Below are 16626 nucleotides of genomic sequence, written 5' to 3'. Positions count from 1 at the left end.
TAAGATAAAGCTTTTGGCTCTAGTTCCCTACCATCAGTTTCTTGGCTGAAATACACTCTCTCATATTACAAATTTAACACTAATCTTCCTAAGACAGCCCAAGTCCTAAAATTGAAAGTACGGTTCTGCCTCTGATAACCTAGAAGAGAATCTTATTTTATAGAAACTGAGAACCTATCACTCAAGTGTAAGATTGAAGTGAGCCAGTTATTTTTATTCTGTATTGTATGTGGAACAGCAGGTCAACAGCTCTGCCAATCAGCTGAGATGACTGAAAAGGTTCAGAGATTAAAACAAAAACACATGTGATTACTACAGAATGATTTATTGTCAGCTGGTTCGAAGAAGAAAAGTTAGTTTACTCTAAGTGTGTGTTTCACTTCTTTAAAACATAAAATAGTACTGAATAATTTATTTGTTAATCGGTGTCTGTGGGAAATAGGTGAGTATTCTTCACATTTCACACAAAAGAGAGGCTACTCGAGGCCACCCATCAAGTTACTGTCAGAGTGTGAAGTGGAACTAGAGAGTTATTGGCTCCTAAAAGAAATTATACTAGGCTAAAATAAAAAAAAATGTTGTTGCAAAGTGGTTAAAAGAGTACTTTAAGCTACATAATTTAATCAAAGCAGATTTTTGAAAGAGAAGCTTAATAAAATGAGTCAAACATTATTATTGTAATAAAATTACCAAAAATATTTTGGCCTGCTCACACTGTGATACCACTTACACACACTTTCACAGAAATTATGCCCACCCCATTGTCTCCCAAATTTATTTTTAAAGACACTTTTTTGCAAGTAATCATATAATCTTATTTATTTAAGATTAATTTATTGCTGAGAACTAGCGGGTTGTGAGTAGGAACAAAGTACTCTTTCCTTACACTGGAATGTAAGCATCTGAACTTCACAGAAATAGCAGCAAAACAAAACAAATCAACCCGGGACCTACACACAAACCTCCTTATACATTTGCTTTCTTGGCAAAGAGTATAGTTACTAAAGTCTGATCCTATGCCCTTAAGCATAAGGTTCTTAAGTAAAAATTAAATTATACATTTAGGAAGACTCAGGTATTTCTACTTCCACTTGAAGTTAGGACCATCTTACATCATTGGTATTTTGGAATCACTTAGTCACTGGCTTAAGGAAAGAAGTGTTTTCCCACAAGGAACCTTACACAGGCAAGCATGGACGGACTGATTTGCAGGAGCTAAGGATCTGACCTTTGCATTTGGTATCACAAAATGTAAGTGAATTATTTTGCATCTTTTTAAATGTGCACTGGAATGAGGCCATGCACATTTGTGAAGAACAGATCTGACACTCTCAAATCAAGGCCGTGTAAATATATGGGTTTGTTAAGTCAGTTCATACAAACAATAATTTGATACATGCTGAACCACAGTGGTTTCTCTAGATCACACTGACCTGGGTATTCTTAGCCATTCAGTAGACAGAAAACAAAATAAAGATATTTGCTGAACCACTACAGTGGAAAGTTCAGAACGGAAACTGAAACAGAATACAGTATTAAACTAAGAAAATAAAATACATAGTTAGTAACATAGTGTTGATTATATCCACAAATTACAGAGGGTAGGACACTGATTATGTGACATGTTTCAATGCAGGTGGAAAGGGTCGAAAATGACCTAGTAACATGGTGATCCACAGCTTTCAAATGTAAGTTTTAATTCTAATATTGGTATCTTACCTTAAATGAACCTGAAAACGCAATTTATTATATTGAAAGAATCTTAACTATGACCAACGAACATCTGTGGAATCATTTGAGAGAGACAGTAACAAAATCAGTAGCTATAGATAACAAACATAAAAAGTGTCTCTCAATTTGTAATTACAAAGGGATTCATGTAGGGTTGGATAAAAGCTTATGCAATTAGGTCAAATTAAAGTTTTTGTATCATCTGCTTCAAAAATAGATTCACAGATTATATTGATCCCACAGTTTATTTCTTTTGCATGGCTTGCATACCTCAGTTTTGTATGTGTGGGACAGAGTTATATATATTTAACTACTGGAACTTTCCAGTAAGAGTGGTTCAGTGTGTTTGGTCCTTTGAGAAATGTTGCTATCAACTGCTACACTATATACACATAGGTATATATAGCATGTGTTACTGTTTCTTATTCCATTTTCCCAGACAAATAGTGAAAGCACATTCAACTTTCAGAAGGTCAAAACACACATCATATGCATATCATAAAAGCAATGCCTTTTTAACAAGAAATTAGAGCAGCTAAAATTAACAGAAAATATTCACTTTCCTTCTCTGTTTTTTAGCTGAAAATGCAGCTGGAGGTGGTGGCGGAAGTGGAGAGGATGGAAAATCCAAAACATGTATAATTTTGTAGTTCTTTGTCTCAGACACTGTTTTTGTTTCTGCTTGAGAAAAGACATCTACAAAGAACTTCAATGAGCCCCAGTGGATTTCTGCTTCGCATAGAATAGTATAGATCGATCTCTTAACAATTCTCTTATTTCTGCTTGAGAAAAGACATCTACAAAGAACTTCAATGAGCCCCAGTGGATTTCTGCTTCGCATAGAATAGTATAGATCGATCTCTTAACAATTCTCTTAAACACTTGCTATTTGCTGGAAATAATTTTTAATGGAGTAAACAAACAGTTACAATTAAAAACTGGAAAATTAAAAGAAAAAATAATGCTGCAAAATGAGTTAACTGTGTGCTCTAGATATTTTTTCATGTCACTCAATTTATATACGGTATTTTTATTAAAATATGTAACTTCTGCACTGTCCAGAAAAAAAAAATAATTCTGACAGATCTTATATGAAATTACTGAATGAAATCTAACATGTACAATTCAAACAAAACATTGCGATTTTCGTAACTTGTATATTTAGATTTTTATATTATGTGTATTTCCTTAATCTGGAATTGTCCTTTTCCTTCATTCTCAATACTATATGAAGTTCTAGAGTAACCATCTCCTTCACTTTAGGAATGCACAACACAATTCCCTGGCTCATATGTATCAAAAGCAGGTCCGTGGTACACAGTATTTTTTCAAAACTACTAAGGATAAACCTGTAAATTGTAGCCATAGCTCAGAGAAACCACTCTTTTGCCCATGTGCAAATGGCCCTGCCCACAGTTCCTAAACTGACCACCTTTTATTGTAAAAATCTAAAAAGGCAGACCGTAAACATCATACTTTGCATACAAGTAAGAGTTGACTAAGATACCTGTACCAGTATATCTACAGCAGGATCTACATTCAAAGGCATTTTAAAAGGCTCATGTACTTCCAATGCACCTTTTTTAAAACGCAGTAAATGACAGTATTTGAAAACCAATGAACTGCCACCAATTTAACCTTGGAGGGAGAGGACAGCAGAAGTAGAGCACATCAGAATTCACACTACCTCCCTTTCTACAACCAAGAAGACAGACTGCACACAAACTAGCTCCTCATAAACAACGATCTCCCTACCAAAACCTTCTGTTCTTGAAGAATGACAAAGTCCGCTCCATACCTTCTACTCAGGTCTCATGAAGCCGACTCCTCCTGCAGATGAAGGAAGGAAAACGGCTAGTATATTATGCACAGATCTGAGTATTCACTGGAACCAGTTCCAAATCTAAGCGTAGATGGATGTCAAATGCAGTTCCTGCAACAAACAAGTTTGACACGCAGACTCAATCCTGCCACTTTTCTTCCCCCTTTAAAGAAAGCAGAGCCATACTTCTTTTTTTCTCTGAAGGGCCCTCAGCAGCCAGAGAAGGGAGAATGATTGAATTATTTGCCGTATTATATACACCTCTCTAAGAATGCTCTACGAACATAGATACTGTGTACAACTATTACCCAAAATGAAAGGAATCCACAAAAAAATTCCCACTTATTACACACTTATTTATAAATGGGCCAAACACTTTACGCAAACTTAGTTATGCCATGAAACTGGGTATCATGTATTATTTTCTGTATTAAATGCAGATACTAAAGAAAGCTATTTCAAGGTTGTTTAATCATGTAATTTTATTCAAACTGTATTAAATTATGTATTTAATATGTATACTGTACTATTTCATAACTCTATTTTGAAGACCCAAAGAGGAGTTAGTTATCCAGAACACATAATATACAATACTTGAAGCAACAAATATAGCAACACGTTTGACAAAAGCCCCTTTGGGCAAGTTGCATACATGTAAGCAGATTGCTGCAGATTGGATTTGACTCTCAACCAAGCTTGCAAGATGACAGAGAATTAACCTTTAAATCTACCTTCTTACCTAAAGAAGCCTTCGTGCAAGGCTACGTTTCTTTCTTACTCAAGGACACCCTAAATATGTCCTTGTACTGTCATCTATTATGTAAGTACAAACTGTTTAAAATGTAATTATTGTTAAGTAATACTTGTAAATAAGAGTTCTCAACTTATTCATATGAGTGCATGTAAAACGTTCATAAATACACTGCAACCACCTCTGCTATTACATTTTCCACATCAAATACTTATTATAAATACTTTCTATAAATATATCTACAGTGGGAAGTACTTATCAAAAATATATTTTATACAACATTAACTTTCCTCAGATTAACATGAACATTTATTTTAAAAAAAGTTTGTCCTTTAACTCTAAAGTAATTTTCATCCGACAAAGAAAATAACCACTGTAACTATTCATGTGCAGACTGTTTCTTTGGAAACATAAAATAAAGAATGTTTAAAGTTGTGTTGCAATTTGAAGATGAAGATGAATCCAGTAAGTTTCTCAAGCAATATACATTCTTTACTTGTATATTTGGGATTACACTTTAAAGAAGGATTAACATTCAATCAATGTTAAGGAGATCAGAAACCATAGATAACATACAAGTCGCATGTACATCTCCAGTAGAAAGCCATACACTTTATTTTTTACATCAAAAATTTCACCAACCAACCAGATTTTTGTAAGTGGAATTATGAGTCACATCATATTATAACTAAAGTTTAAAACAAAGTCACAATGAACTAAACTTTTCTAAGGAGTAGGGGAGACATTTCAGATATGGTTTACTTAATTCAAGCAAAATACATACTCGATAAAAACTGAACTTCTCCAATAGCATTTGAAAATACTTACAGACACTCATACTTGAATATTAAAGTCTACATGACCAATAAATTTAAGGCTATTAACTCTTGTTTAATAAATTAGAAATATGAATATATTAAAGTGTATGGCTTTAAACTAATAACAGAATCTTCCAAAATGCCCCTTTCCAAAAATCTGACAATAACAGAAGTTTGGGATGAAATAAAAAGCAGCCAGCTTCCTTAATGTAATGTCAATAAACTATATTCTTGTTTGTTTACATCCTTCCTACTTTTAAGTTTGGGTGCCATATATCTTTTGCACTGAACTGAAAAAATTATTTCTCTTATTTCATGAGTATAGAGCCTACCACAATAAAAAGAAAGTTTTTAGACTTGAAGCCTTCTATGAAGATAATCTACTGAGATGGTTCATACAAGTGACTGTAGAAAAGGTATGCTGGCAGAAAGAGGTCTCTGGTCCCTTATTATGACTGGATTTCCAGACTTCCATCTTAACAATTCATGAAGAAAATCAGCCTACATCAATTTCAAGTTTCAGAGAAACAAGTCTTGAAAATACTCATCGAACTCCTCCTCCCTGTAAAAAAAAAAAAAAAAAGTCAAAGAAAGTTCTGCTTTGGATCTGTATCTAGGAGATAATCTTCATATGAAAAAGATTCAGCAGACTTTTGATTAGAATTTGTAGCTGGTATAGACCATTTTGACTTACTCAATACTTTCCAATACCCTTCACATTTCCCCTTCTGTGCAATAGCAGTGAGTTGACTGTTAGGATTTACTTCTAAGATAGTTAATGGTATGGTAGGGGGTAAGACAGCAGTGGCACAGTAGTGCCTTGACAAAGCTTTCCCCTCCAGTGTCGTGTATGTCTCCTCTTTAAAAAAAAACATTCTTACGTTCACTACATGGAAGGGGATCTGACATAATTTTAAATGTCAGAATATTCATTAAAACACTCAGGAAAAAATCTCTGCCTTTTCAGTTCTGAATGGACACAGTATGTTTTACTAGCTACAAGTTCACTAGATCAAACTAACCGTGATTTTTCATCCGCTTCTTGTAGAGCACCTTTCCAAAAGTCAGCATCTGAAGGACCATCTTGTGCATCGCTTATATCTGAATTTGTTAAAAAATTTAAAGTGCTTATGAAATAAATTTCAAAATAATTTATCTTTTTTTTTATTTAGATGGTATAATGCTAGGAGCAACGTTTAATTGTAACCATGAGAATAAAAAGAACACTTTACTCTGCATAAGTAAAAATGAAAACATTTTCCAATATTATTCAATACAGCATCAAAAAGACTCTTAGATATCATGAACTAATATTTTGGCCAAACTTAACAACAATCACGTCAAAACACTGATCTTGACACAACAGCAGCATAGCACTTTGCTCCTAAAATTAAGGGTTTATAATCACAAACCCAGAATTACAATAGTTTCAGCTCATGATATTAAATGAATCAATTACTTTACTTCTACTTGAATGACAACTTTTATCAATTGTAACTTATCAGTGAAATTGTCAGAAAACATGGATTACTGCATAACTGTTTTGTGTAAGTATACAGAAGGAGTGAAAACCAAAAAAAAAAATCACGTTATCAGAAATATGCCCTGACCTAAAAAAACCCCAATCGTCCAATAGAGCTTTCCTGACAAAACAGAGACTTAGGGCATGGTCTATGTCATAAGTAAACTGCTTCAGGTCTTCCTGTATCCAGCTGGGAAAATGTAGGTGCGGAGGACATTCCTAAAAATGTATAGCACAGCAGGGCAATCAGTAGAAACACTCAATCCCTTCTAGACAGTCTGCAGCAAGAATTGGCATGACCAGGAGATGGGGCTTGTTTCATCAAAAAAGAAACTGGGGACTGGAATTACTGAGACACAGAGACAACCAGTGCCTAAAGAGTCACTGAGTGCCGCCACCTGCAACAAGTAGGTCTCTGAGATACTACAGGTGGTAGCTGGAAAAGACTTTAGTTAAAGCCTAGGATTTATTTAAACTCTATTAATTTTTTGAGTACAGTACATATTTGTATAATTCCCTGAAAGGAAATGTAGTAGTTACTATATCGGAAAAGTACTTTCTTTACCCAGCACACATTACACAGCACCTATTTGCATACCTGGACCCATGCGATTATGAACAATGTACCTATTTTTGCACCCTCTACTCTTTTCTGGAACAACCTGACCTCTCATTTTTCTGATTATTTCCATTCTGTTATCTGCCTACATTTTTATTTCTTACTTAAACTTAAAAGATTGCCTTCTTAAAATTCCTTACAGTTTTTCTCCAAGAATTTGTAAGTAATTATTTTGATCTTTCATATCTCTGCTTGTTTTCACACAGCATTCTTATCATCTTATAAAATATTAAAACCGCCAGCGAATAAAACTAAGACCAATGACAAATGACCATGAAATAATACAACTTATTACAAAAACATAAAATGCAGAGGATATTCAAGTACTTTACCTTTATCAGAATTATCTGAATCTTCTGAAGAAACCTGATCTGGAAATAAACACCATTTAAAAAATAGTATTATCTTAAATTGTTTACAAGGATATTTCTATCACAATATATTACACATAAACATGTGCACATGCACGCACACACCATACATTCAAAGAAAGCAAGCAAACACTAAAGTTAAAAGATTTTTTTTGCATGAGTTCAAAGGTCATCAGTTTGAGCTCAAATACGTTATCCCAAGATCTGTGGTGTAAAAAGGTTATCTAACATTTCCAAAAGACTTTCAACCCCAAAGCCTCAAGGAATTAAATACTTCACAACCCTTTCTGGTATGCAATGTCCAATTCTTGGACAAATTTTCTTTGCAATGCATATTTTTCAAAAGGCTTTCCCTCTCTGTAAAATATAAGAAATCTTTTTTTTTTCCTCCAAATTTATCTTTTTTGTGCACCTAGGAAATTTTACCTAAGAAATTTATCTTTTTGACTACCTGTGTTACAAAGTCAAGTAAGTTACATATCTATATTTATACATAATTATACATCTATATCTCTACATATGTAGCTATAGCAAAACTAAGATTCAACTAACGTATTTGACTATTTTAAAAATTGAAGTGAAGGTCTAAAATTTAAATTTATTTTTATGGGTCTTTTTTTTTGACTTTTTTTCTGAACAAGATAATTGTGTCTTCTTAACTTTTGGCTCATTGGAGTTTGCTACAGCTGTGCCTCTTTTCTTGTGTGCTTTGACTTCTTTCCTCCTTTAAAAAAAATGAACGTACATCTCTATTACATGTACTCCTCAAGCAACAGTAAATCTTAAGTATTTAATTCAAACAGTTTCATTTTTTCTGAAACCTATCACTAGTTAAACTCAAAATTAATTTAGTTAAAATGAAAAGTGCTATAGAAACACTAAAGCTCTATAGCTAAAGACAAAGGACAGGAAATGCTAAAGCTGCTAAAATGACACTGATACAGGCAACAAAACCAGTGAATTGGAAATCAAAGATTAAATACAGAAAATAATTTTATAACGTGCCAAATTCTTATTTATATTGAAATCTTATTTTTTCTTTTAGCAAACAATTTTGTATATATGTAATGAGAAAAACACAGTTAATACTGGTTTTAAAATATATTTTCGTATTTGATAGCGGCAAAACCTGAGGTAGAAGAATCTCAAGCCTAAGAACCTGCTGCAGACCAACAACCCCTGTATTTTATTTTCAGCATTACTTATATAGGCTTATTGTATGAACACCGGCTAACTTTTTCCTGCTTCTTTGCACAAAGTCGTCACTAAAATTGTTTCAAAATAAGTATTACTCTGCAGTTGACAAAGAGAAAATGTTTGACCGTGCTTATTCTGAATTCAAGTGGTTTTACAATTTTAGTTCCAAAAAGAAGCAAGACAAATCAAACTAAACTGTTGGTTAATTCTCCTTCTTAATATGTGCCCACAATAGTGCTTTAATGAAATTGAATATGAATTAGCTTTTAAAATGGATTAATTAACTATCTTGCATATATCCATCTAGATGGACCTTTGATTTGCGTTACTTTAAAAAAGAAATCATTTCCTAGCTCAAAGGTTTCCCTTTCATATGCTTTTCAGCATACGGCTTAATTACTGAGCCATGCAACTAAGTTAATGCCACATCGAGATTCAGAAAATCATAAAAACTGAGCATCAATAGTTGTGGAATTCAGTAAGATTATAGATAATAAAAATCAAATAAAATCTTAACACACACATTTTACGGGTTCAAAATTCACTGTTTTTCTCTCCTATTAATAAGTGATTCTCAAAGAAGAACAAATACTCAAATTCAAAATTTCAAAGCACAATACTCAAATTCAAAATTTCGCAGCACAGTCACTTGACTCACACACAAAACCACTATTTCTAAGAAAAGGAAAAGAATTCCATCTCTTAAACACAGCAAGAGGTAAAATTAAAAAGACAGTGTTTTGCATAAACTTTCAGAAAAGAAAAATAATCACTGGGCTGAAATTAAGCAAAGGAAACTTTCGTGGGGGTGGGGATGGGATTCTTCCAGTTTGAGGGGTTTTGTACTTTCCTTAGCACAACAATATCTAACTCTCAACAGTGTCAAACCAGTGACTTTATAAGAACTCCAGAACAGAATCTATTTCAGCATAAATGAAGTTCCTAATCAACTAGCTGAAGTCCTCCCCCTATTTGTTGTTCATCATAACTGTAATCTATCAATAATTCAGCCCCCATATTTTAAAAATATTTCATTACCGGTGATGAAAGTTTAGTTTGTAGGAACATTCTGGACATAGTCCTGAAAAAGAGAGAATGAGAACATTACACCAATTTTATTTGATAAGCATAATTAACAAAACTTATTAATACATATATGAAACAGAACATTATCTTCCAATTTCAGTAGCTTTTCCTTCAAAACAAAAGTGACAGTGCAATTGCCCCCAGGGTTGAGAAAAATACCATGATAAAGGTCTTCAGTACAAACCCAGATTTTACTAAACCTGGAGAAAGATCACAGGTTTAGCACTGGCAACTCTTCATAAAAAAGTATCAGTGCTTACCATGTACAGATATCCCATTTTATGGATCTTTGTGGATAGATCAAATTGTTCTACAATTATACTGAAGACCCGTAAGTCTCTTAGAGCTTTACCAGAGACCAAGAGCTGCCACATGGAGCGTCTTGTGCACAAAATAAAAAAACACCATTAGCTTGTTTTACACAAAGTAACTGTGTAAACTGTGGTAAGTTTAATTATCTGATGAACATATCCAAATGTACATCATATTGAATAAGAGAATCCCACTCAAGAGACAAGACTGGAAAAGGAAGTGATTTAATTAAAGTTAAAATTTTTGGAAGAAAACATAAGTATTAAAAATAAAATTAGTAGAGCTGAAGGTGTGCAAGAAGTTGTCTGGTCCAAAGCCCTATGGATTCCTAAGCCACATAATTGATTAAGCAATGACAATGATGAAACCTTCCTTTCAATGCAGTATCGTCCGTTAAAACCAGACATGCTTGTATACAAAACAGCTTATAATTAGTTATTCTAATTTTATGACACCACCAATTATACAGCATGAAGTGCTCAACCTGTAACAACTTTGTCATATAGAATGATAATAGCCATTCTCTCTAAATCAAGACCATCATACTACCTGTAATTAATTTAACAAAATTATCTCCTATTCAGCATTTTCCACTTTGCATGAACTAATATCATTATCATTGGTTCTCACTCGATAGCTTTTAAAGCACAAGATATTTGTCTCCTTTTAAGTGTACATATCCTTGAAGGGCTGACTTACTCAATTTCACAAGTGCATTCCTCTTTTCACCATGTTCAACGTAACCAAAATTCACCTCCCAGCTCTTCAGGCCTTCTTCCTCATCACAGTGCTTATTTCCACAGGAAAACTGACCTTTAAAGAGGTCAAAAACAGCAAACCGTGGTTCAATGATTATCAAGCATAGGTCTGGGGTTGTTATGTCCAGTTTTGCTCAGTTTTTGCTTTTTCTTTTCCATTTCTTTCAAATAAAAAAGCCCAAATCTAAAAGTAACATCTAGATTAAGAAAACAATAACAGATAATGACAAAGCAATCAATCATACTTGTCTAATATTGCATATCTGCAAAGAAAGAACATAACTTGAACTGTGTTTTACAATGTATAGATGAAGGCATATGTTATGAAGTAATAAGCCTAATACTGAACTCTGAAGAAATGAATGTCACTAGGATACGTTCTAGATCTTAAATGATTACTTACTTAGCAGAGGCTGATGGATCAGGAGGTGTGATTCAGACATTCATCTTTAATGACATCAAACTATTCAAAGTATCACATATGTACGAAATTAAGATGCCCATGTTCTTATTACCTTACTAGTTTACCTGATATACTGGGCATACAATTTGTAATTTCTAATGACTTTCCATAAACACTTTACTTTTATTTTACGAAAAAGAAATCCAATTCTATGAGAAACTATACGGCAGCTTTAAAAGCTTCCTGGGGTTTATGATGTTAAATACAACACTAATTTTAAAACAGTTTGCACATAACCAATGTTGTTTACACCCCTGGGTTCCCAATATTGCGGTAATAGAGAGACATATATTCCTTTTGTAGAAGACTGATTTGTATGCAGAGCTGGCAGTAAGGATGTGTATTAATAGGCTCACAAGCAGGACTGTTGGTGAACGATTAACCTCAGAACGTTCTGCTTAAGCTGCTAACTAATGGATTGGCAGTGTCCTCAGATACTTCAGTTCTGCAATGTAAAACGACTTGCAATGCTAACACTTGAACCAAAAAAAACCCCAGTACTCCCATTAATAAAAAAGTTTCAAATTAATATACATTAAATATGTTTAACCCTATGTAAGGTATGGCTATCAGTACCCTGTGTCATCAGGAATAATTTATATCTGTCATAAAGAAGTAAAAATCTACAAGGAAAAATTTATACCACATAAAACTTTTTGGAACTTAACCAGACTGTTTACTTCACATCTTCTGAAAAAAATGCCAAAACAAACCCAGAAAAACAGGCAGAGAGAAAAGAGAGAGATACATCAGTTTTATTTATGATCAGCTGCTCTTTACAGAATGTAAAATCCATTTTGGATATTCTACATTTTGGATGTGAAGCTGGATATGTTCACAAGAATACAGTTGGAACAATATCTTCAGATCAGAATGTAAATTGGATATTGGATATTCTACATTTTGGATGTGAAGCTGGATATGTTCACAAGAATACACAATATCTTCAAACCAGAACTTGACTGTGTAAACCACCATAATTCTGTGCCCTTACACATTTACTTGCATTTATGATCATCTAAATATTTGAAATCACAGTGGGTTTTTTTTTAGCAGATCCAAGCTCCATGCCATATATGTGTATAAACAGTGAGGCTTCTCTTACCCTCCTTTCACACTGCCATCCCTACAACACATATTCAAACCTTGACTTGAATACAGAATTCCACTCTTTCTGAAGGCTTTTTCAGTAGTATTTCTCACTCTAGTATATCTGAATGTCATAAAAGCATTAAAAACATATTTTTGCAAAGTAAGAGATCATTATAATCCCCATCGTGTATATGGAGAACCCAAATCAAAAGGAAATATGGACCAGATTATTCAGTACTTGAAACATGACTTTTCCCACAGTTAGATGTCCAAGAAAGGAAGACACAGAAAGCATTGTGTCGAGTGGACAGTTACCTAATTTAATCAGCAAGAAAAACGTATGCCCAAAATTCCCTTTCCATCTGAAGTTTTGTCACCTTGCTATGAGCTGCAGGGAAGTTATTGCCTTCATGTTCAGAATTATAACTCCTATAATCTGGCTGTTAAATGTGCGCTTTCAAAAACTATTAGCACCTTCTGCTTCTTGCAGAAAGGCAGAACAGGTGGAAAATAGAAGTACTAGAAGCTAAATGAAGTACTGAAAATTAAAGATACTAAGGAAATCTAGAGAGCCAAAAGACTGATTTTAATGCATTTTGATCAGAACGCAGATGTACCAGATTGGTACACAGATATATGGTGCGCTATCCGGGTATTGATACCCTGCCTATTTTCCATGGAGGAAATGACTGAGAAAAAATAAATGGAAACAGGTTTGGAAGAACATTTGTTTAAATAAGGTAAAGCATATTATATGTGTATTTACACATATATAAAATAGGCTAGGAAAGACACTACTATGCTAAAAGTGAAATGTTAGTTCAATGAAATAGTGAAAAAATTGAGAGTAGATCAATTTGCAGGTATTAAACCCTATTTTGCCAAATAGTATGTCTGGTTTGAGTATTTTACTACTTAATCTACAAATACAAATAAGTAGAAAACAGCAAATATACCCACATGTTCAGCTTTGCTCTTTCTGCATATTGCTGAAAAAGTCCTGTTTCACCTCTACCCAATGAATTTGTTACCTATTTTCCTACAGAAAGCTTTTACCACTATCACCTTTTGCCTGAAATACCTTTTATTTTGAAATTTTATGCCATACCTTACTATTCATGCTTTGAAAGTGGAGAAAAAGTACTTGGGAAGGCGTGTCAAATATATTTTTTAAATAGCTTAAAAGCTTTTCATTTTAAGGATTTATTTTTAGACCAACTCACTTATATGCCTACTATTCACTGATTTATAAAATTTAAAGTAGGCTTTCTACCTTAAGATTTTAATTAAGAAAATGCCCATTTTGTGGAACCGTTTATTGAAACTGGCAACGTTATTACACCATTAACTGCCATTAAGGTTACATTTTAAATTTAAGGAGGTACAACAGCATCTCCTTAAATATGATCTCCTTTCAAAACACCTACGGCAAAAGATTAGAGGGGGAAAGAAAAGAAGAGAAAGAAATAATCTGGCATTTACAATTAGTAATACAAGTGATACCTCTCCTCTCACTCATCCTAACCCTTCTTCTTCTCCATGACCTTACAAAGACAGACATCGAAAACAAAGCAACCAAATGTGAGTAACCCATTCCTATGTTCCCTTCTTAACATACCCCAAACCACAGTACAGTCCAACCAGTGGGTGTCATCACCACTATTATTGTCACAGCTAAAATAAGCACATGATCTCCCTTTTTTAATGTGAATTATCAGACAGGTAGGTATTAATGCTTTATTACATTTAATTAAAGCAATTTATATCACTGATGTATACTTAAAAATAGCAGAAGAAAGGCATTAGAGATTCACGCCTTTTTTTAAACAATCATTTGAAACTGCACCTGAAAAGAGCATCTAATACACGAGATAAGGTTGAATTCTTGCGCCCCCCCTTTTTTAATGTGAATTATCAGACAGGTAGGTATTAATGCTTTATTACATTTAATTAAAGCAATTTATATCACTGATGTATACTTAAAAATAGCAGAAGAAAGGCATTAGAGATTCACGCCTTTTTTTAAACAATCATTTGAAACTGCACCTGAAAAGAGCATCTAATACACGAGATAAGGTTGAATTCTTGCGCCCCTTAGTGGTGAAAGATACTATTTCTCAATTCTTACGTTCCAATTGTACGCTTTCCATTAATTTCATTAACTCAATTCTTACGTTCCAATTGTACGCTTTCCATTAGGATTTCATTAAAAAGCTTAAAATGTGTAATTCTGCACTTTCTCCCACATTTTTAAATATGGCATAACAGATGTTAAAAGTACAATGCAGCTTTAAATTCTTTTTCCCCATGAAGACATAATTGTTCATAAATTACTCATTTCTCATTTAATTTTAATTATCTTTTTAAACCGTTCAATAAAGCATATAACTATATCAAATGTAACTATCTGTTAATATAATCTGTAGTGCTGAATGCAACATATGACTACAACTACCTTTAGGAGCTTTAATCTTTATAGCTTAAAAAACCACACTATTAATGTTCACACTTCCTCCTGTGAAATATGGTAATTTTTTTTTTTAAAACAAGTGCATTTCTAACTTCTTGTCATATTATAGTAGAGCTGTTTACAGAACTGTTCTGATCAACAGTATCACTCCATGCAATTTTCTTGCATGTGCATGCATGACTTCTGAAAACTGTACACGTGTATGAAGATCTACCCACAGAACAGCAACACATTCACATCATTTTCTTGCTTGTTCAGCTACTTGGAAAAGTCCATGCGCATAGGCCATGGAATGGGGACCACTGTGCAAAGTCCCAATAACACGTAGGTAAGAACTCACATCAGAAGCAGCCAGAATAAGCTACTGATTTAGAAACAGGATTGGGAGACGTGACAACCATTCCCACTGATTCCCACTGAAGCTTTCAAAACCAATTTTGCCTAAAACAGACATCACACATGGAACTTCTTAATTAAAAAGTTACCATTTTGCAAAACAGCATTGGAGAAACCGTTCAGAAAATTATTTCCTGAGGAAAAGTATTGAGAGACTTCAGTTAAAGGTATCAAAGACTAATGAGGTAACATAGAACTACTGGAAAAAAGCAGCTAAAAAACATATCCATGAAATTCTACATTATCAAATGCATTATGTTGGTATTCATTACAAATCTGACCTTGTGAAAATAAACCGTATGTTCTCTTAATTTTAATATATGCAGATCAGTGTGCACTCTAGAGCTACGTGGCATAAAACAGCAAAGTTAGAAGTTAGGTCAACTTATTGTCCATTATTATCTGATATACTTACTGGTATTGCCAAATAATGTCTAATAAAATTATGTCAAAAAGCAGCAAGAAAAGCATCAAGGAGAAACGTAATGTAAAATGAAAGACAGCATTACCTTTTCCTGAAATTACTTCTTTCTCATGTCGCCATCTAAATCCAAACTGTTAAGACAAGAACCAAAATTAAGTTGTGAATAGTCAATGTATTCAGTAATGTAAAGACTAATTTCAGTTGATTGATGTCCTGCACGTGGTTCATCCATTCAATTCTGGTTAGTAAAATTTAATTTCTTTTTCTGTTAATTAAAAATATCTCTGCCTCTGTTTGCCACAAGGATTCCAATTTACACATGCAATTCAAATTCCAGTAGATGCTGTTCAGTACTGAACAGCAACTTTCTAAAAGGCTTCAGAGCAGGCAGAAGAACAAATAGGAAATGAGGATAGACTGACTTTACTAGATACTTCATTGCAATTTTGTCCACACTAAACACCGAGAAGACCACTGGAATACTGAAAAGTCGTATTAGCACATATCAATGGATCACCTCTGTCTTGGTTTCGGCAGGGATAGAGTTAATTTCCTTCCTAGTAGCTGGTACAGTGCTGTGTTTTGGATTTAGGATGAGAATAATGTCCATAACACACCGATGTTTTAGTTGTTGCTAGGTAATGCTTACACTAGTCAAGGACTTTTCAGCTTCCCATGCTCTACCAACTGAGAAGGCTGGAGGTGCACAAGAAGCTGGGAGGGGGCACAGCCAAACTGGCCAAAGGGACATTCCATACCATGGGACGTCACGCTCAGTACATAAAATGGGGGAA

The 16626-nt window shown here is 33.8% G+C and overlaps 2 protein-coding genes across 3 annotated transcripts in view; one reads left to right on the top strand and one right to left on the bottom strand.

Moving 5' to 3' along the window:
• Positions 1-2436, top strand: part of PDE6C (phosphodiesterase 6C) — a 29039-nt gene extending 26603 nt beyond the window's left edge. The window contains exon 22 of one of the 2 annotated variants that reach the window (XM_009277766.2): positions 2323-2436. In XM_009277766.2, the coding sequence (XP_009276041.1) occupies positions 2323-2381 (59 nt within the window). In that variant the 3' untranslated portion in view covers positions 2382-2436. Of the gene's footprint in view, positions 1-2310 lie in introns of both variants that reach the window. The other variant, XM_009277765.2, reaches the window with a different exon arrangement.
• Positions 2437-4015: 1579 nt separating this feature from the next.
• LOC103897843 (protein FRA10AC1) overlaps positions 4016-16626 on the bottom strand; it is a 45239-nt gene continuing 32628 nt past the window's right edge. Inside the window, exons 10-16 of the mRNA XM_009278020.2 lie at positions 15918-15963; positions 10929-11042; positions 9870-9912; positions 8227-8358; positions 7967-7993; positions 6145-6216; positions 4016-5684 (exon numbers count right to left, since the gene is read on the bottom strand). Coding sequence (XP_009276295.1) covers positions 5642-5684; positions 6145-6216; positions 7967-7993; positions 8227-8358; positions 9870-9912; positions 10929-11042; positions 15918-15963 — 477 coding nt within the window. The 3' untranslated portion in view covers positions 4016-5641. The remainder of the gene's footprint in view (positions 5685-6144; positions 6217-7966; positions 7994-8226; positions 8359-9869; positions 9913-10928; positions 11043-15917; positions 15964-16626) is intronic.

Source organism: Aptenodytes forsteri, unplaced genomic scaffold (assembly GCF_000699145.1).
Source record: "Aptenodytes forsteri isolate BGI_AS27 unplaced genomic scaffold, ASM69914v1 Scaffold15, whole genome shotgun sequence".
Lineage (NCBI taxonomy): Eukaryota > Metazoa > Chordata > Aves > Sphenisciformes > Spheniscidae > Aptenodytes > Aptenodytes forsteri.
The sequence above is the reverse complement of the archived record's forward strand: the minus strand, read 5'-3'. Positions and strand labels throughout refer to the sequence as shown.